Here is a 20,863-nt window from a genome sequence, read left to right as displayed (position 1 = left end):
CTGCAGCATTTTGCAGACACCATGCAGAAGTAACAAGAAGCAACCTGTCAGAGAAATGGATACATTTTCAGCTTCATTTCGAGTCTGGAAACACATGTCATGCTCCATCCTTCCTGTTTTATACTAGTCACAGGAATAGAGACGGGTTTTGAGAGTAAGAATAACCACTGCTGGAAATTTCCACTCCTGAGCCACGATGTAAAAAAATAAATCACTTTTGAGGAGAACAGCTACAGTAAATAAGATGCAAATTGTTTGTTTTGACAGGTTGTATTCAGATAGGTTCTGCAGGTTTAAATGTTTTCTAACATGATAGAATGTTAAATGTTATCTGGACATGCTATTTGGAAATGCATCTATGTATGTGACCTCATTGCACTGTGGGCAGTTCAGTAGGTTTTACATTCACTTGCAAAATCCAAGTTTGTCATAATGTGCTTCTTTCTCTCTTGTCTGTTTATGAATGTTACCCATTCTTTCATGTAGATAGTATCTCTGATATTTTACTAAAATCAAAAACATTAAAACCTTTGAAAACATTCAAACTTGACTTTAAATTTATGCTGTCTATCTGGGTTTTAGAGAGGCTGGAGGCTTGCTCGAAGAAGGATGTTGACTCATCAGGTGGAGGCCAGCCTAGAATTAAGGCACACTGGCACACATTTTACTGGATGACAAGAGTATGATGGTATGTTTATTATTTTTCCTTAACCAAACAGCTTAATCAATTTGTATTTCAATTTAAAAAATACTACACTTTGATGGATGCGTATCATTGGAGGCTTTAATCATAGCTTCTATTTTTTCCTTCATATCTTAGATCAAAATTTATTTAGACACTGAATACCTTTCTCCATTTATTCTCAAACAACAGTGGAGAGTTTAGAAGAAAAGTTAAGATAAATCTAGATGAATCACAGAAAGTATATTCAAGGCCTACTTTTGCTTCTTTTATCATTGAAAATCAATTACTTGACATTACTTTAACTTTAGTGGTCCCATGAACATGTCACGTTATTGAACACTCTTGCATCTGAAAGTGTGGGCAGACCATGACCCTTGATTAAAGATAGGCATGGTTAACATATAACTTGTTCATGTTATATCTGGGCTGTTTTCCGGCACTATAATGATTTTAATTTAAGCAGAAATCTCAACCGTACTGGGAGTTTCCTGCTTGTAACTGGTCTACATCTATCACTTCCCCTTTCTGCTTCCTTGTGGATGCTGTTACGCCACTCCCCTGTTTCTTCCCATTTCTTTCTCTCTCTTTTTCATTCACATATTTACACTCTGATGATGCTCACTGAATTGGTAAGGTGATGTATTCTGCGTGTTGAATCTGTCAAGCTTTCACTGACAGTGCCATCATCAACAATGTCTTCAGAAGGTCAGAAGGTACGTTTAATACCACAAACAGGTCCTTGTGGAGAAGCAGCAAGAACCAGACTTTCAGATGGGTATTGGTTTAATGAAGTCTCTCCATCATGTTAGAGCGCCCTCTACCAGATAACCCCAACACTGGACAATTGATTTTCCATTGAAGTGTTGAAGGTGAGGTTTTCTGTATATTAGGCTCCTTAAACTGTACTGGTGAAACATTAAAAATTAACAAGTTACATGGTATTTTATAGTTTAGATATAACAATAAGTTGCTATCTTGATCTTTGGGCATTTAATGCTGTATTACACTTGATTATCAGTAAAGATCCCATTTGTGGGATCTCAGTCCCCAGCGAAAATTCCATGGACTGTGTCTGTCTTCGGCTAAAGAATACTGCTTTTAAAGACTAAACTGTGTTAAATCCATAGGGGGGATTATCTGTACTCAGTGAATTCCTCCCCTAATTTTTGCTGTGTTTCCAGACTTTTGGCGTTCAACATGTTTAATCCTATTTGCTCCACTACACTGACGTATTTTTGTGGCTTTGATTTCTCGTTGGTCTGAGTGGGCTACACAAAAGGATAGTGAGAATCTCATGCAAAGAGACCCAAAATGGTTTCATTGGTGACAGAATTTCCCCTCTATTAGAAAGGAGCTAGCCAAAAGCATCTGGTAAGGTGTGTTAATTTATGTGCATATTTGTTTGTGCAAAGTTATTGTGTAAGTTAATAATGCATTTTGTGGAAATAGATTTACCTAGCAAGGTCATTAAATGCGATGATTGCATGTTCAGCGAATTGTAGAAGCAGGTTCCATCTTGCCTTTGCATATTCTGTCACAGGGTGTTAGATATGAAAGGAGTTTTTATGAATTTGTGAAAAAAGTGAATCATAGTACCTCTAGGGTTACAAATGCACCGTGGAGTTGCACTTTAATGCATGTTAATCTTTGTTGATTTGTTGATTTAAAAAAACAATGGTTTGTATGTAATGCCAAAGTGTACATGTGTTGTAGCCATTCTGTTTGGATTTTAGCACCCCTTTTTACATGCATTGTAGTGTTTGGCTTGTTAAACGTTAGATAATATATTTCAGCATATTACTTAAGTAACCTTTTTCAGATTTTCAAAATACTTCCTTACTACACACTACTAACGTACTGTCAGTGGTTTCATTTGTTATCTCCCATGCATGCTTATGTTTGATGCCACCATTCCAGTTATATTATTTTTATGTTTTCAGATTCATATGTTTTCGTATTACGTATGTACCAAGAGTGCTAACTCTGGGATGCTTAACTTTTGGTAGCACTCCGCTTGTTTGTGTATGCAACGTTCCAGACAGACTTTGGCCTTGTTTGGAACTGTTTTCATTACTGGAGGAAAAATACCCAAATAATTTGAAATATTGTATCTAAAATTTAAGTTAAGAATTAACTTCTTATCACAGCTGATATTGCTTAACCCTTTTAGCTCTGAGGGTGTTTTCGAAGATTTCCTGTTTCAGTGGCATACCCAAAATTAAAGGCTTATAACCCAACAAAAAACACACAAAAAACAACCAAACAAACAAACAAACAAAAAACAAGGAGGGTCAAGTGTTTGGTATCATTGTAAAGAATACTTTTCTCATCCTAAGGAACTGCTAAAAAACTGCTTTTTTTTCCTGATTGGACATTATATATCTCTGGGTTTAAATAAGGTGGCTCCGAAAAACTGCTTTTGTTTTGTTCCCAATCATGTAAACTCTAACTGAGAAAAATGATGTGTTGATACAACAAAGCAATCAAAAGTTATAGCATTACAAATATAATTTATCAGTGTCCAAAAACATCTCCAAGTGTCCAAAAGCCTCTCCAAACAAATAAAACATAATAATTGTACATAGAACTAATTACACATGCAAAGTCAACAGTGATTAAAGGTTTGCATAGTATGCAGACACGATTTTAGTAATGAGCAGGGGTGTAAATTAATTGAGTAAAAATACTTAAGTATTATTTTTTGGGATTTGTACTTGAGTGAAATTTATACAGAATACTTGTACTTTTACTTAATTACATTTTCAAAGAAAAAATAGTACTTTTTACTCTTTACAATTTTATGTAAACTTGAAAAATACTCACTACATTCTTTCATATTACTGGACTGAAGCTGTCCTGTTACTGCATCCGACAAGTAACAGATTGACAAACGGCAGTTTGTGGAGTTCTGACCATCTGCAGAGGTGGAATTTCGGATCTGATTTGAGCTTCTGATACGTTTAAATATTTGTGCGACTAGTTCGTATGTGACCGTCCGACTGAATGTGATGTATTCGTTCAAAACCATGAGCACGAAGTGAGAAATATTGACGCTTTTTGTCCGAAACTTTATTCTAAACGCCTGCTACAGATTTTGACAGTTATGAAGTCAAAAACGATCATTCACATTGCAAATATATATATATAAACAAAAGGCTTTTGTAATTAAATGTGTACATAGAATTTATTTCTACACTTGCCTTCATATTTAAATCATATCTATGAATTTTTACTTCCTATTTGCTGAATTATTATTGTTGTTAGACTGCTATTAATTATGATAGTAACTATAAAACCAGCAATGATAATGATGATAATAATGATAATAAAAATAATGGAATTTGAGTAAATATTAATTATGAATTTTATTGAATTCATCCATCTGCTTAACAGCGAGTTTTGGTAGCAAACCTCAGAAAACAATTCACAAAATCAACAACATTACTAACTTTCTTCAAAGCTTATTTGGAATTTTTTTTAACTTTCTCTAGGTCTCAAGGGTCTGGGTGCTCTGGCATTGCAATTCGTGAGTGCCTTCTCCCATACAATGAACATTGCGTGACTGTGGCAATGTTTTTGCAAAATAAATAAATAATAAAAAAAAAATATATTATCTGGTTCATTACATGTCTCAGGGCAGTTCTGAAGTGACACGTCTACTGTGTGGTGCTTAAAGTGAGTGAAATGTTCTCCTGAACAAATTAGGTTTTTAAGGTTAATGTTCTGTCAAGATTTAAATCAACAAAACCGACCTCCCTACTCTAAGCCTTAAACCTAAACCTAACTGCTAGTGTAATAGAAAGCAAATGTGAGATGAAAAACAAAATTTCTGAAGCAACCATGTCATTTTGTGGTGCTTCTATGACACTTTGGGCTCACGTGTGGACTCATATGCTCTTCAGGACTCATACCCTGGTCCTTTGTATCGCATATGCAACACCCTATCAGTTGAGCTACCACACAGTTAGATCACACTTAAACAAGCTTGTAAATGTAGTTGGTTATGTAATCCAAATGTTAAAATGAGTTATGCGCTATAGTAAAAGTGTTTATATGTCATAAGATTGCATTATGTGAGGAACAGAGCAAAAAGTGTTTATGAACTGATAATCTGCTGTTTTACTTGTGATTTTATTGAAAGGGGATAAAAGTCATTGTTGTGTCAGAGCCTTTAGTGTTAATTCACAAAAATGTTCTTAAGAAAAAAGTTTAAGAAAGTTCTTAGGATACATTATAAGAAGTTAGTAAGAACATTCCTAAGTGCAATTCTTGAAAAATTCTTAAGAAGTTCTCAAACATTTTCTTAAGAACATCTTAATTTTTTTCTTAAGAATAAAAAGGCAGGCTTTGACATTTTATGTGCAGCCTGCTAATGGAGTTGCCTTGTCTAATAGCCTACAACAAATTTAATACTTCAACACTGGTAAATTGTAACGATACATTTATCTATTAACCCTTTTTTTTTTTTTAAGTAGCAAGCAACATTTTTTTTAATGTAAAGTGAGTGAGATGTGTTAGTTTAACAACATTAACTGTCAAAGGAGAATTTACTTGCTGCTAACCATTTGATAATTTTTAATTTGACATGAAGGAAAAGAAAAGAAAAAAAACTTCAGTAGACAAGAGCTGGATGTAGGAAATTACTGCAAGGAAAATATTCTCCTTGGGAGGCTTGATAACATCACGTCGGAAATGAATCTCAGTTTCCTCCGCGTCTGAGACCTTCAATCTGCGCATCTTATCACGTGGCTTGTTGAGTGCATTACCTCGGAGACGTAGCGCGTGTGGAGGCCCACGCTATTCTCCGCGGCATCCACGCACAACTCACCACGTGCCCCACCGAGAGCGAGAACCACACATTATAGTGACCACGAGGAGGTTACCCCATGTGACTCTACCCTTCCTAGCAACCGGGCCAATTTGGTTGCTTAGGAGGCCTGGCTAGAATCACTCAGCACACCCTAGATTCGAACTCGCGACTCCAGGGGTGGTAGTCAACATCAATACTCGCTACCCAGGCCCCCAATACAAAATATTCGTAACTTTTTTCTTAAGTTACAAATTAATTAAAAATGGTAGTTAAAAAGATATTTTTTAATATTTTTTTTGCTTTTTTAATACTTAAGTATAATTTAATGTGAATACTTTTTTACTTTCACTCAAGTATATTTTTGGCTAGATACTTGGACTTTTAACTGAGTACAATTTTCACTCAGTATCCATACTTTCACTTAAGCCTAATTTCTGAATAATTTTTACACCCCTGGTAATGAGATTTCACAGAATGAGTGGCTTTTGTCACAATCAGTCTGTGTCATTTACTTGGCGCCATCTCCTGGTGGCCATATGTAACATTGTGCTTCATGTGAATTATCTAATGATCTGCATCGAATTACCTTGTGTGGGAGTTCGTTTGAAAGATAATCGCCTCCAAGTAATAGTATGTGATATTTTATGTTCTGTTTATTTTTTGTCAAGTTATAAGCAAAAACATGGCATATAAGCAACACCTGTTCACATGAAACATAAATGTCAAAGACATTTAATTAGCTATTACTCGCTATATTTTTGTCCATGAGTAAATAGGCTGGTTGTATTCTACTCTTTGAGAGCTTACCAGCAACATGTGACGCACAGCTATTTGATGAGTTTGATGTTTTTACTGATTGCAATAATATGTACAGTACAATTTTTTTTTATTATTATTAAAACGGAACACTTCTGATTTGTCTGCAAATTTTAAAGCAATTTTACAGTTTTAGTCAGAATGTCGACATGCATTGGAAAGTAGAGCTTCTAAGCTTTCAAATGATACATATTTTGTGTTGGTCAAAACTGTAGTTATTAATATTTTAACTTTCTCGCTGGCCCACTATATTAACAAAAATAATATTCCATGTTATCCTTCAAAAAACAAAATCATAGGATATAGACTGTTGTTTTGATTTAGGAAGTTATTTAGTTGCTCACTTCAAAGTATCCATACCCTAAGTTATAGTAATGACTTTTGGCAAATGATTTACAGCAGTTCAAGCTTTTTTTTTTTTTTTGTATAGATTAGCCCATTTCTCCACAAAGCAGGCAATTTTTTATGAGGTACCAGGCAGAGCCTGTCGAAGCAGAAAAGTGAAAACATTAAGCCCACATGGGTTTGACCAAAGTTTGAGCGAACCCTTAATTAGTCAAAGTACCTCTGACCCGACCAGAAATAAGCAAGGAATCAGCTCAAGAGATGAAGACAAAGGCAAACACAGTTCTACCACACACACTCAGTGCTAATTCAAGCAAGAATGCTTATAATTAGGCCTGCTGCTCCCATTCTTCAAATTATTTAGGAAGGGAAAAAAAAATCTGACTGCTTTGAAATGGTGACAGGACAGGATCCTATCTGAAGGGTTTAACCTCATGATCAACAATGTGGAAATAAAAGTTTACAATTCACTTTGAAAAGTGCCTTTGCCTTTTCTGCTAAGTTGATTTCACTACATGGCTTTCTGTAATGAGGAAACCAAAGCCTGTTCCTCTGTTCTTTTAAGTGTAATATCTGCAGTCTGCAATTGAACTATTTACCATAAAGACTAAATGAAAGGCATTCACAAAGCTTTTAACTTCCGTAATGTGACATGTTTGAGGAAAACAGAATTTTCAGCTGGAAATAAAGTAGAGCAGGACTTTTATGTAGAGATTTGATTGGATGAAACTTGTTGGGCTATCATATTATTGGTTAATACTATTTTTCCCTCCTTGCAAGGCTTTGATTACATCAGCAGGAAATCAAAATATTTTTCCAGATGGTGAAAATTATAAAATGTTAATAAAAGAATTATGTAGAAATTACATGCATGATGAATTGTGTACAATAAGACAAGTGTAAGGGGGTTTAGTGGAAAGGAGGAGGCGAGAACTGGCTTGACAACTTAAATAATAAACAACTTAAACACACAACCAAAACCACACAGTAGAGCTGCCTGCAATTCTCTCTCTCTCTCTCTCTCTCTCGAACTGTCGTTCTCGACCGCCTTTATCCCTCGCGCGCCCCATCAGGCTGATTGGGGACCGGGTGTGTCTCATTCCAGCCCGGCCCCGCCCTCCTCGGCTCTACACTCCTCCCGGCGTTGCCTCAGGCCGGGGAGCCCCCGGCATGACGTACATCCCCCACCCTTCCTCTCCGGGGGGGGGGCGTGCCTTACACCCCAACTGCCGGCGGGTCATCCCTGCCTTCCTCGACCTGGGAGGAGACAGGAGGGGAAAAACAAAACAAAATGGCGAGGGAAAGGCCAACACGGAGCGACAGACAGACAGAAAAAGAAACTCACCGGTTCTCTGTGTGGTCCTCGATCACTACTCCACCCTCTCAGGCGGACTGCAGCCGCTCCTCCCCGGGCGGACCGGAGTCAGACCTCCGACCCCCAGCGGACAGAACGCCCCTCCGCGTTCCCGGCGTCCCGTGGGGACACTCCTCCGCCCCTGGCAGCGGCCCTACCACTCCAGGCGGACGGGGAGTCGCTTCCCTCCTGCCCCCGCGGACAGCGGTCTTCTCTTGACCCCTCTGCGTTCCCGGGGGACGGCAGGGCACTCCTCCGCACCCGGCAGCGGCTCCCTCGCTCCAGGCTGTCGGGGAGTCCCGTCCCCACTCGCCTCGCGGACGGTGGCCGTTCCCCGTGTCCGGGGTACTCCGTCCCCCATCGGACGGCAGCGGCGCTCCCCTGGGTGGACGGCAGTGTCAAGGACTCTGCGACGGGAATCCCTCCTCCTTCCCGGGTTTCGGCACCAGTGTAAGGGGGTTTAGTGGAAAGGAGGAGGCGAGAACCGGCTTGACAACTTAAATAATAACTTAATAAACAACTTAAACAAACACACAACCAAAACCACACAATACAGCTGCCTGCAATTCTCTCTCTCTCGAACTGTCGTCCCCGGCCGCCTTTATCCCTCGCGCGCCCCATCAGGCTGATTGGGGACCGGGTGTGTCTCATTCCAGCCCGGCCCCGCCCTCCTTGGCTCTACAACAAGGAATGTGTATTAAAGGCAGGGGTGTAGGAACATTCTGAAAACTGGGGGGACACGAACAGAACTGAAACAGAACATTTACGAAACATCAGCATTTTTTATGATAGATCTTTAATAATTAGAACTAAAATGTAGAAACCATGTATGAATGAACATTTTCATATTAAACAAAATAATTATCATATATTTTAAAGACTGTCAAACATTTCAAACATTGATACAATCAGCCAGAACCAAAGAATCAAAACACAACAAACAAAAAAACAAAAAACAAACAATCCATATTCCCCTCAGTTATAATAATTCTTATGCCCCCCCACCCACCCCCAATTTTTTACAATTTCATCCCAGTTTATTCCCCCATATGTTGTTTCAAACCTATATGTCTTTCTTCCTTCCATGGAACACATAAGGTGATGTTAGGCAGAATGTTAGCCTCAGTCATCATTCACTTTTATTGCATCTTTTTTTTTTTCTCTATACAATGAAAGTGAATGGACACTGAGGTTGTTAAACCCTAACATTCTGCCTAATATCTCTTTTTGTGCTCCACAGAAGACAGAAAGTAATATGGATTTTGAACAGGGTGAGTGAATGATGACAGAATTTTAAATAGTTGGGTGAACTAACCCTTTAATGGTTAACATGTAGGAAAATGAGTCTATGAGCTTTATTAAGATAACTTAACATATCATTTTGATTTGTGAAATGATCATCTATTCTCATAGCTTCACGTGACTGAATAAAATGTAGATCAAGTTTGTTGCATGCTACCATAAGTAATTTATGGTACCATAAGCTACCATAAAAACCCTGCAAATGTTTTCTAAAAACAGATGACTTTTAAATACCATCAGATTTTAGCTCCACGTGCGAATGGCTTGCCGTTGTCTACTTAGCTCGTTGGTGGTTGGACTGACCTTTCAAGCTGCGATGCTTCAGGACTCTGTCCATGTCCACATACAACTCAAGCTTTGTGTACCATCTCTGGGACATGTAGGCTAGAGGCGTTGTACTCTGTCAGAATCTAGGCAGCAGAAAAAGAGCTTTTGTTCTGTGAAAAAAAGGGACTGGCCTGTTCTGAGAATTAGTGTATACTGGTTTTCAAACAAGTTCGTAGAGTTGCTCAAATGTTCGTTCAAAGGTTTTGGGTTTGTAATGAAGGTAGATGAAAACGGCTGACTAATTTTGCAACAATAGAAATTCATTGTCGCATGCCCAAGGCTTTTCATAATACATTCAAGCTTTGAAAAGGCATATAATATAGCAATAAGAGGGTAAAATGTTTCAAGACAAGTTTATTTATTTATTTATTTAAGTACCATTTAGCTATACTATTTTAATTTAAACTTTGGCAAAAAGTTGCACTCGATTGCATTGCATCTTTTATTATTTCTGGGCTGTAATGTACACATTTGGAATTAAATGGCCTTATGGCTTGGAGAACCTATATAACATATGATTTCTAGGTTCTTTGGTGAGGTTTTTGATTACTGAGATCAGATTTTTAGATTTTAATTGAGAAGTGTGTTACGTTCAAAGGCTGTTGTTTTACTTTATCTGTATACTATGGCAGTTTTTGAAGTATACTATGGTATATTGTAGAGGTAGACCGATATACTGTATCGGTTTAACCGATTAATCGGTTCGATAATCGCTTTTTGGAACTATCAGATATCAGCAAAAATCTATGCAGATTGTTGCCGATAGTTTTTTTTCTTTTCGTGGTTCTCTACAGTTAGAACGGCTTGATTGTACAGCATTACAGCCGCCTCACTGATGTCTCGTGGAGATTTGCTGTGTTTTGAACTGTTATCATTGACAATATTCATCCATATTTTTATGTTCACTTCAATGCATTTTTTTTTCATTAGAAAATCAAGTGTTCTAAATTGAAGTGAGGGCATGCAAAAAAAATTGTTTTATATGATAATGTGCATCATGTCTCCAACTATATATATATATTGTAAAAATCAATAATATATATATGTGTGTGTGTGTGTGTGTGTGTGTGTGTTTTCTTCACCAGATGAGGTTTTTTATTGTTATTTACAAAATATTAATCTTGTATATGTATATACAAAATCCTCCATTTGTTGAATATACAGGCTATAGAAAGCTTGGTAAATTTGGTAAATACTTAAATATAGAGCATTGTAACAGAGCCAAGTCTCCATCATTTCAAAAAAAGGGTCCCCGGTGTATTTATAGTTAAAAGTCCCCAGTTATACACCACATCTTCATTTTTTCATAGTAAGAAAAGACAAATATATATATATATATATATATATATATATATATATATATATATATATATATATATATATATATATATATATATAAAATCGATTGTAAAAACTATCGGCCAATTAATCAGTTATCGGCCTTTTCCACCACCTTATCATATCAGCAAAATCCACTATTGGTTGACCTCTAGTATATTGTATTAACATATATTAATGCCTTCGTTTAAGCTATTATGTATTTGAAATTATTATTCTAATCTACCTTCTTATTTTACCCTCTCGTTATTTGCTTATTATGTTAGCTCAACACTGACAAAACAAGGGTTTTTCTAAATGTTGTCTATGATTGTTAGAGGTCTCCTAGCTGACATTGCCCTCATTAACTATGAGGCTGTCTGCATTCAGATCAGCAGGACAATCTTAGATTTGTGAGCAATGCATTATGTAGTTTCATAAGAGTGACTAATTGCCTTTTATTTCTATATGTCTGACTAAAAGGCATCATTTATTCTCTTTTTGGCCTGTGTGGCCTCTCTGACCTCTGACACCGTGACAAATATTTGTGCTCTCAACACCCACATTATGGTACACAGTGTATTCAGTTCTGCCCTAGCCTCCCCAGCTGTCATAACCAGTCTGTCTCAGACTCATAATTAGCCTAATTTATATCAGACTTAACTAGGGACATTAGCCCAGCTGCAAACATAAGCAGTATTGTCTCTCACTAAAGCAAGTGCATTTTGTAAAATATAAAATGTTCAGTGATTCATATTCTGGTTCAGTGTTGGTACATTCTCTTTAATGCCTCTTGCCACAGGCCCAAAAGCACATTGCATGAATGTGGCTGGAGAAAAAGCTGCTCTTTTGTTTCAAGCCCCGTCATCAACATGGCTCTCTATGCACAATGTTAATGTCTCTTCACAAAGAGCAAATGGTAGTGCACTGCCCTGAGGCATGCAGATAAACCTAGTCCTGTAATGCATGTACTGTAATCATACACTAACACACACACACACACACTCAAACATACCAGTGGCCCCATAAAGTATTTGAACACTTAAGCCACACTTAAAAATTCATGAATTTCATTGCATTAGATAACAAAATATCAAACTAATTCACATCTGCATCAAATTATGGCATACTTTTTCTTACAAACAAACTATATTTGTCATTTTTGCAATTACATTTTTTTAAGGTTAAGAAATTTGGTTGTTGTTGTGGATGCATTAAAAAGTTTCATTTCATTGTCCTAGCAGTGTAACCACAGTTCATCACATTACCTGTGCACATGTTCCACTAAAGGTCTGGTCACAGTAAGCTTTAGGCATGCTACATTTTCTTGAACCCCCCAACACATATCAGCAACAGGATAATATGCAATGATTTGGTCTTTATGTTTTTAATTAGTACAGGTAAAAATGTACAATAAGGTTCTATTTGTTAATAGTTAGGTATCGTTAACTAACAATGATTTTTTAACCATTTATTAGTCTTAGTTAATGGTAGTTTATAAATATACTTTTGTTCATTGCTATACCTTGCAATTGCGTGACCCTGCACTCTGACCCCAGCTTAGCTGGGATATGTGAAAAAAAGAATTTCACTGTATATGTGCAAATGTATAATGTGTGATAAATAAATATAATTAATTATTAAAAAGAATTAATTAAAAATTAATTAATTAATTAGTTCATGTTAATTCATAATTAATTCATTAATATTATTGTATACAAATTTTAAAGTAATTTATCAATGCTGTAAAAGTATTATTCATTGTCAATTCATGTTAACTAAATGTGTTCATGAATGTTAAACTTATTGTAAAGTATTATCTAAATAATAAATTAACAATTATAAATAATAGATTAAAAATATATATTTTTTCTACTCCATTTTCAAACTTGTTTTTATATATTGCTAATGCAATGACATTCATACATTTTTAAAGTGGGCCTTAAGTGTCCAAAATCTTTTTAGGGTCACTCAATATCATTGGCTAAGTTTTGGCGGGGGGTGGGTGGTGTTAGGTGAATGCTGTGAAGGGGATGATTTGTTCCCCCCAATCATGCTGAAAATCAACGCTGAAAATAATTTAGTAAGAGATACCTTGCAATTGCGTGACTGTGAGTCTGTCAGTATCAGACAAAAAACTCAAGTCTCTCACACACAAAGCATCTGTTGTCTTAAACAAGATATTGGATATTGGTCATGCACATTTTGTGTGTGGTTCAGTTAATTCTTCTGTTCCTACTCTGACCATTTTAACGCCACATCAGTTGCCTGAACTTTGACCCCTTAGTTGACTTTTATGGTCTTTTAAGTTGACATAAAAGGACAAATTTACTATAAGCTTATGGCTACTAATCAGTTTGTCAGCAAAGTTTGGTGTGGCACGAAAGGTATTTTGAACATTTTTTTTTAATTTTTTTAAATTTTTTTTTTTACTCATTTACTCATGGACACACTAGCTTCCTAGTTGTCATAGTCCATATTTAGGAGTAGTAAATCAAACATCATGAATCAGTTATTTTAAAAATGAACTAGACTTTCCTACTACAAATATAGTTGGTTTGCATTGCTTTTAGACTTTTAGGTTCAAAGTGTTTATTATAGAATGCACAGTCTGTTAAAGTGTTTTAAATATGTGTACTTAGTATAGTTTCAGTGTGTATATCTCCGATTGTATACCTTCTGATAATCCATATATTTGTGCTTATAGTTGACTGCTGTGGTCTGCAATGCAGTGTCAGTGTCTTCATTCAGTCATTCATTCATAAAAGAAGTATTAAACAAGCCTATTAAATTCTGGCAAACAACGATTGACCACTAACCCCTTTAAAATAGGCAAGCATTTATCCTTTAACCTTTCTGTTTTGCCTTTGAAATTTGTATAGGGTGCTTTCACATTAGATCCTTTGATGTGGACCCAAAGTCCATTTGACGTAAAAGTTTGGTTCGTTTGGAGAAAAGTTTGGTTCGTTTGGAGAAAAGTTTGGTTTGTTTGGAGAACAGTTCTTCGTTTGGAGAACTGTTATAGTATGCACTGTGTTTTTACAGACTGACCCAACTAAATTTGACAACAGGAATTACTGAAATTCAAACACCCTGCCACCAGTGGCCAAAACTGGAAGTACTGTTTACCAGTTTCTAGGTGAAATGTCCATGGGGGTAGCACCAAAAGCAAGTTATAGTTTTAATTGTAAATAATGTAATACAGCCAACAGGAATGCATATTTGATTAAATCTATGTCCTAACCCTAACCCCAACCATAAATCTAACATAATCATAATCAATGGAGTAAAAATAAAAATTTTGAGCTAAAATGCAACCTACAACTCGCACTCACCATTGTTTTTGTGAACACAATTACTTCCTGGTTTCCATGGGACCCAAGCTCGTGTCTTGGAAAATGTTCATGCGACACTATCAATTGTGTGACGTGCTATAGCGCCACAGGGAAAGGTAAAAACGTTCAAATTGATGAAAAAAAAAAATTAAGTCTTCTAGGGGATTGTAAGTAATTCGTTAGATATGCATGTCAGTAACTTGGCAGAATGGGGTCGATTTCAGGGTACATGAACATTCAAAAGCAGCATGTCAGTTTTCTGTGTAATCACGGTAGCTTTTAAGATGCAGTTTCAATTTATAAGCAAGGAAGGGCGTAGATTTTGCTTGAACATTGGGGGGTTTACAGTATGAAGAATTTACATGTTTCCATTGATCATGGTATAAATATTGGGGGGGGGGGGGTCTATGGAATCTAAGCCCGTCTTTAGGCACCTGGATTCTGTTCCATTCGTTACGCCGTGTCCTGCTTTTTTTAATGCAAGAATGTGTTTAGTCTGAACGTCCCTTGAATTTGTCATAAAGGCCTAGTTGTACAACATTTAATATAGCATCTTGCTTCAAAGTGCCTTCTAAATTCTGAGAGATTGTGCATTTAAGACCTCTTGTTCCTGAGGCACCTTAACAAAGCTGTCATGTTTGAGTTTACAATACGTCTCTTGTCATAAAAACATCGTATAAAAAGTATCTTTGATTAACAGTTAAGCTATGGGTGGTTGAATTATTTTAATGAACAGCGGCAGAGAATATAGCATTCTAACTATCTTGAATCATCAACAAAATGTCACAAACCCCTCAAGGACACCACTGAGTATTGACTATCAACTTCCTCAATTATTCTCCTGTGTGTAGATGATAAACCTTATTCCTACACAGAATTTATGAATCTGTCCACAGACACAGTAGCTGTAGGCATTTAGAGAATACTGCTTCTCTTTAACAGGAGCTATTTACTGGACTCAAAGGTTTGGGGCCAAAGGATGAAGGTACCAATGATAGTAAAGAAAAGAACAAAGACTTTCCCTTACACTCTAAGAACAAAGAGAGAGTATTAATATTCTTTAAGGTCTTTGTGGTCCAGAGGGTACAGTCTATGTAGCACCCTTCTGTCTACAGATCCCAAGCGTGACTCATTTTACGATGTGTATTTTATATAAATGTGATTATGTTGATTTATAGACACCTTTACACTGCACAGTGACTTTGCGTTGATTTATGTGTGCTGAGTGTCATTACAACAGCAAAGCAGCTCTGGAGCAGTATTTTATTTACACAGAACCAAAGCCTAAAAATGTGTAGTGAAAGGGAAATGAATGCCCTAACATCTGATGCATAATCAGCTGTAACTAATATAATTTTCTCTGCATTCATTCTGTAATTCCCTCCTCTAATGAAAATGAAAAAAACTAATAAAAATCATTCCATGTCAGTCAAAATGTCATGTTACTGATGCTCCCTTTAGACTATTCAGCAACATTTCCATTTGTACATGTTCTGCATATGTCCGGTATCTGTTTTAATCCATATGTCCATTAAAAACCCACTGTGATTCTGATTATTTCCTATGCTACACGGACTCTTGAAAACAACCAGCGCTTTGTGGTGGCACATATAGTCCCTATAGTTTACCAGAAGGGAAATTTTATTTTTCCAACATGTACATGTCTCGTGGTATCATTATGTAGAAAAGGATCCATAACTTACAAATGGTAATAATATCTATTAAGCTAGTTCATTTGTTTACGCTTGTCTGTTTTCGAAAGCATGCCATAAGATAAATCGTTTAAAATGCTTCATATATTTATAATTGAGTCAGTGTAGTGTGGTGAGCAACATAAACAAATGCATATTCATTTTGTATCTTAAATGTAAAATGCATTAAGGCTAGAAACCCTCAGAGCAGTCAGGGATTTAGTGTGGATCTTAGCCGTACATGTGCTAGGACTGATAATGTGAGGTCCTCATTGCAGGGATTTCTGAATTACCCCTCTGTTTGCCTTAGGAACAACATTTTAGCTTTTTTAAAACAATCAAAGGACTATGATAACATTTAAAAGGGAATAGGGTGGGGGGTTGAAAGTGCTTAGGAAAAAAAAGGCATGGGAAGTCAAAGGTCCGGTTTGGAATACTATCTGCTTTTTTTGATGAAAATAAAAACTTTGGCTAAGAGGATTGACTAACTAGTGATTTTACCATGAAAGGTTAGATAATTGTTAATAATACCATAGTAAGCACTTTAATACTGTTGTATTACATGCCCATAGTAACAAGTGAGTATTTAGGAAGTTTAGGTTGTTATTATTTACATATTCAAACAGGCTACCACTTCTATCATTTAAATGCACAGAATACAGGATCAAGTACTTTTGTTAATGGCAATCATTCAGTAAATGATTAACACATTTCATAAAACTGATGAACGTTCTCTTAAATGAACACAGCAAATAGATATCCTTTTGAATAAATCAACTTGCAATAGAGCTGCACAAATTATACAATATTTGATATCCTTCAAAGCTGTGTTTACAGAAGACAGTTGATTCAGCTATAACATTAGTGGAGATTTGATCTCAACTATGATTACTTACAAATGTATGCAAGGGCATAGATTTGGCTTGAACATTGGGGGGGGGGGGGTAGTAGTGTGAAGCATTTACATGTTTCCATTGATCATGATATAAATATTGTGGGGTTATACTTGCTTGTTTTGATTATTGGGGGGTTACCTCACCCCCATCCCCCCTGGAATCAACGCCCTTGAATGTATGTAAATTAATATATGTTGAATGCCTTTTTTTCTTCAGTTTTTTGGAAGTCTCTTCAATATGTACAGGGAATACAGTGTGAAGGAATAGTTCATAATAGTTTTATGGTGTTTTTTGGAGCTTGACAGCCCAGAATCACTAATAACTTTCATTATATATGGTGAGAAGAAGTGTGATTTTTTTCTTTTTCTTTCTTTCTTTCTTTCTTTCTTTCTTTCTATCTTTCTTTTTTGTGTTCAGTGAAAGACAGAAAGTCATAAGGGTGTAGAATGACAACTATTTAACTGTTCATCAGAGAGACTCTTTTATTCAATGCCCATTTTTGGCTATTCAACTGGTTAAACAACAGTTAAACAACTCATTGGTGTAATGGAATTAAATTAGGAAATCTGTTCAAGAATTAATACCTGAGGCTGGTAAGAAATGCATGTTAATTTTTTATAGAGCGTTCCGCCCTTTTTTTAAAACACGCCATCGGCATGTATAAACAATTTTGGATAACTTGGATAAATAAACACACATAACTAGGTTATATAATTTTAAAAAATCTACTATAAATGAGAACGATTAAACAATTACACCATTTGCAGTATTTTAACTATCCATTCCCATGCAGTTTTGCTTAGGGTTGTTATTTTTTACATTTACATGTATTTTCTTGAGCTAATGCTTTGTCTTCACCAGTCATTTTCATCATCTTATATACTGTATATGTATATTGTGTTGTGCTAGATATATGCAAGTGACTAAGGACAATTCACCCAGAAATGAAAATTCTCTCATCATTTGCTCACCCTCATAGAAGAATATTTCAGCTCGTAGGTCCATACAATGCAAGTGAATGGTGGCCAGAAATATGACGCTCCAAAAAGCACATAAAGGCAGCATAAAATAATCCATACAACTCCAGTGGTTTAATATATATCTTTAGAAGTGATATGATAGGTGTGGGTGAGATACAGATCAATATTTAAGTCCTTTTTTTACCATAAATCTCCACTTTCACTTTCCCATTCTGAAAGTGAAAGTGAAGATTTATAGTAAAAAAGGATTTAAACATTGATCTGTTTCTCACCCACACCTATCATTGCATTGCTTCAGAAGACATATTAAATGAAGGATTTATTTTTCTGCTGCCTTTATGTGATTTCTGGAGCTTCAAAGTTCTGGCCATAATTCACTTGCATTGAAAGGACCTACAGAGCTGAAATAGTTTTCTAAATATCTTTGTTTGTGTTCTGCAGAAGGAAGAAAGTCATACATGTCAGAGATGACATGAGGGTGAGTAAATAATAAGAGAATGTTCATTTCCATTTAAGGAAAAAAAATGTACCAATACAAAATAATCTACTAATGTACCTCGAGAAGTGGTTTTGTTATTTAGAGTGATCCGTTGAGGATTAAAGTATTGTTGTCATAACAAACAGTAAATCCCACAGGTCTTTTTTTTAGACAACAGAAATCTCTGCTTTTACTTGTGGTTTTATAAGTCCTAATTATCAACAGGTTCAGCCAGATATTAACTGTGCATGTGGATTTGTTTGTGCGTATATGCATGTGCATAAGTGTGCAACTTTTATTAAGAATACAGTTGCCAGTATCCCATCAGGCTACTGAAACCTCTTGCTTATCTTTCCCCTTTAACATTTCAGAGACAACTCTATCTTAAACTGTCTTGTTTTTAGACTAACAGTGCTAGTGATTGTATGCCGGATGCTGAGAACAAACAATGTTTTATGCAGTTTGAGTGGAACTAAAGATGAAACGTTAGTTAGCCGTAAGCCAGTTTCAGTTTAGACACTAGTAACCCATCAATTCAAAGAGCCTTTTGTGAAATTGGAATGGTGACGTCAAATGAACTCTATAAAGGCATAAATTCATAGTTTGGGTAGAAAAATAATATGAGAAGAGCAAGTTACCCTCCCATCCCTTAAATACGCTTTCTCTCTTTTCTTTGGCATTGATATCTTCATCTTGCCAAGACGACTGGTCAGTTCTTGCACATTACAAACTGAATCCATAAAGGGAATATTTACAGTAGTTAACAAGTAATTAGTCTTTTTTTAACATGTTGGAAATGCTTGAGTACAGTCACTACCAGGTGAGACAAGATTCTGTTTATTAATTATTTTCAGACTGTTTGCAGTTATATATAAAATTAGGTTTTAGTACATTGTGACGTTGATTGATTTTTTTTTTCTAGCAATTACCGTTTTTATCCTGAACTGACTAATGTGCCTTTTATAGCATTAATGAAATATTTATACACAGAAAGCATGTGACACTTGATTTCCTGTATGCAACACATTTGGAAAGGGGTCTATCTCTATATCTTAATTTTTTTTTTTTTTTTAAATATAAAATAGGCTATTATCTATGCAGTCTATCCAGACAAACGTATAGGCCAAGAATCAAATGCGCCGATAGCATATGTGCCACAGCATGTGGCATTAGTATGTGTCTAAATGTCTGCCTGACTATATTGGCACCACCTCTTTCTCGTTCAGTTGCAGTCCCACCTGGAGAACCCCGCTAAGTATCACCTTCAGCAGAGCCAGAGGCAGCAGGTGAAGCATTACCTGTCCAGTGCGCTGGGAGCCAAGCTAAGCCAACAGGCCAGCACAGGGCCTGGTTCCAGCCAGCCACCAGAGCACGGCATGCCACCTGGACCAGGAACCAGTGCTCCCCATAGCCCTATGGCCCTTCTCACCCTCAACTGTGAGAAAGAGGTAGATACAAAGTGACAGTGACAGTGACAGGATTCCAACACAGCATACTATTTCCAAGGATGCGAAATGAGAATGAGAAACTCCTATTTATGCCCGTCGTCATGTCCATGCTGTAGATGTATGAGCCAAATGGATTTTGAATGCAACTTCCAGGTTAAATTGCATGATTAGTGTAGGTAAAACATTTTGGGATAATAATCCATTCACATTCACTAAATTTAGTCAGTTCAATTGAGTCGTGCTTAACGCAGATTATCTGATAATCATGTCGTTCCAAACCTGTTTCTAAATTATTTTTGTCTTTTGAAAAACAAAAGGAGTTATTATAAAAAGGTCAAATTTACTCTTGATCATACAACGAAAATGCATGATGGTCACTGGCTGTGAAATTCAAGTGCAATTACAATAAACTGTATATAGAATATTACATATGTGATTGTGAATACTAGTCAAGCCCTAAATTATACACAAGAATCATTCCACTTGTGTATCAGACACCAGAAATTCCATTCTTAAATATTTCACCTACAGAACCCAATGTCAAGTTTTATTACTGAAATGCATGCTGAAGCCTGTTAAACCACAAAAAGCAAACTGAACGGTCCAAACCGAATATTTTACAGGTGTCTCACTCTGAGTTCCTGTCTTTATCTGTAATGATTGATAATGCCGTAGTTCAACATTTGAAATACTGTGAATGTGTGCTGTAAAGGTTTCAAGGAAACAAAGGTGTCACCTGAAAAAAAACAACAACAAAAAAACACAGAAGGCGTAAGAAAGATCTATGAACATGGCATATTAACAGCTCACGGTGTCTTTTCTCGATAAAGATTTTGATTTCACATTTAATAAAATGGCATACCATTATCATATCAGCTCTTCAGCATTTTGTCTCTATCATGAAGTAATTCAGCATTTCTCATAAGCCAAGTTATGACAAATCATGTAATGACTTTTATAATATAATAAAACTGCTTAATAATCTTAATATGATTAAAGCTTAAAGGGACAGTTCACCCAAAAATTTAAAGTCTGTCATCTTTAACTCACACTCATGCCGTTCCAAACCCATATGACTT

General features: G+C 36.2%; 1 protein-coding gene across 4 annotated transcripts in view; it reads left to right on the top strand.

Annotated features, from left to right (window-relative positions):
- The first annotated feature begins 582 nt into the window (after positions 1-582).
- The window catches only part of LOC127445881 (microphthalmia-associated transcription factor-like), a 32,402-nt gene continuing 12,121 nt past the window's right edge, over positions 583-20,863 (top strand). For 2 of the 4 annotated variants that reach the window (XM_051706331.1, XM_051706329.1), the window contains exons 1-2: positions 19,039-19,156; positions 19,563-19,784. In XM_051706331.1, coding sequence (XP_051562291.1) covers positions 19,124-19,156; positions 19,563-19,784 — 255 coding nt within the window. In that variant the 5' untranslated portion in view covers positions 19,039-19,123. Of the gene's footprint in view, positions 689-1,301; positions 1,555-19,038; positions 19,157-19,562; positions 19,785-20,863 lie in introns of those variants that run through there. The other 2 variants (XM_051706330.1, XM_051706332.1) reach the window with 2 other exon arrangements.

Source organism: Myxocyprinus asiaticus, chromosome 9 (genome assembly GCF_019703515.2).
Source record: "Myxocyprinus asiaticus isolate MX2 ecotype Aquarium Trade chromosome 9, UBuf_Myxa_2, whole genome shotgun sequence".
Taxonomy (NCBI): domain Eukaryota; kingdom Metazoa; phylum Chordata; class Actinopteri; order Cypriniformes; family Catostomidae; genus Myxocyprinus; species Myxocyprinus asiaticus.
Note: the sequence above shows the minus strand (reverse complement) of the source record. Positions and strands in the feature narration are given on the sequence as shown.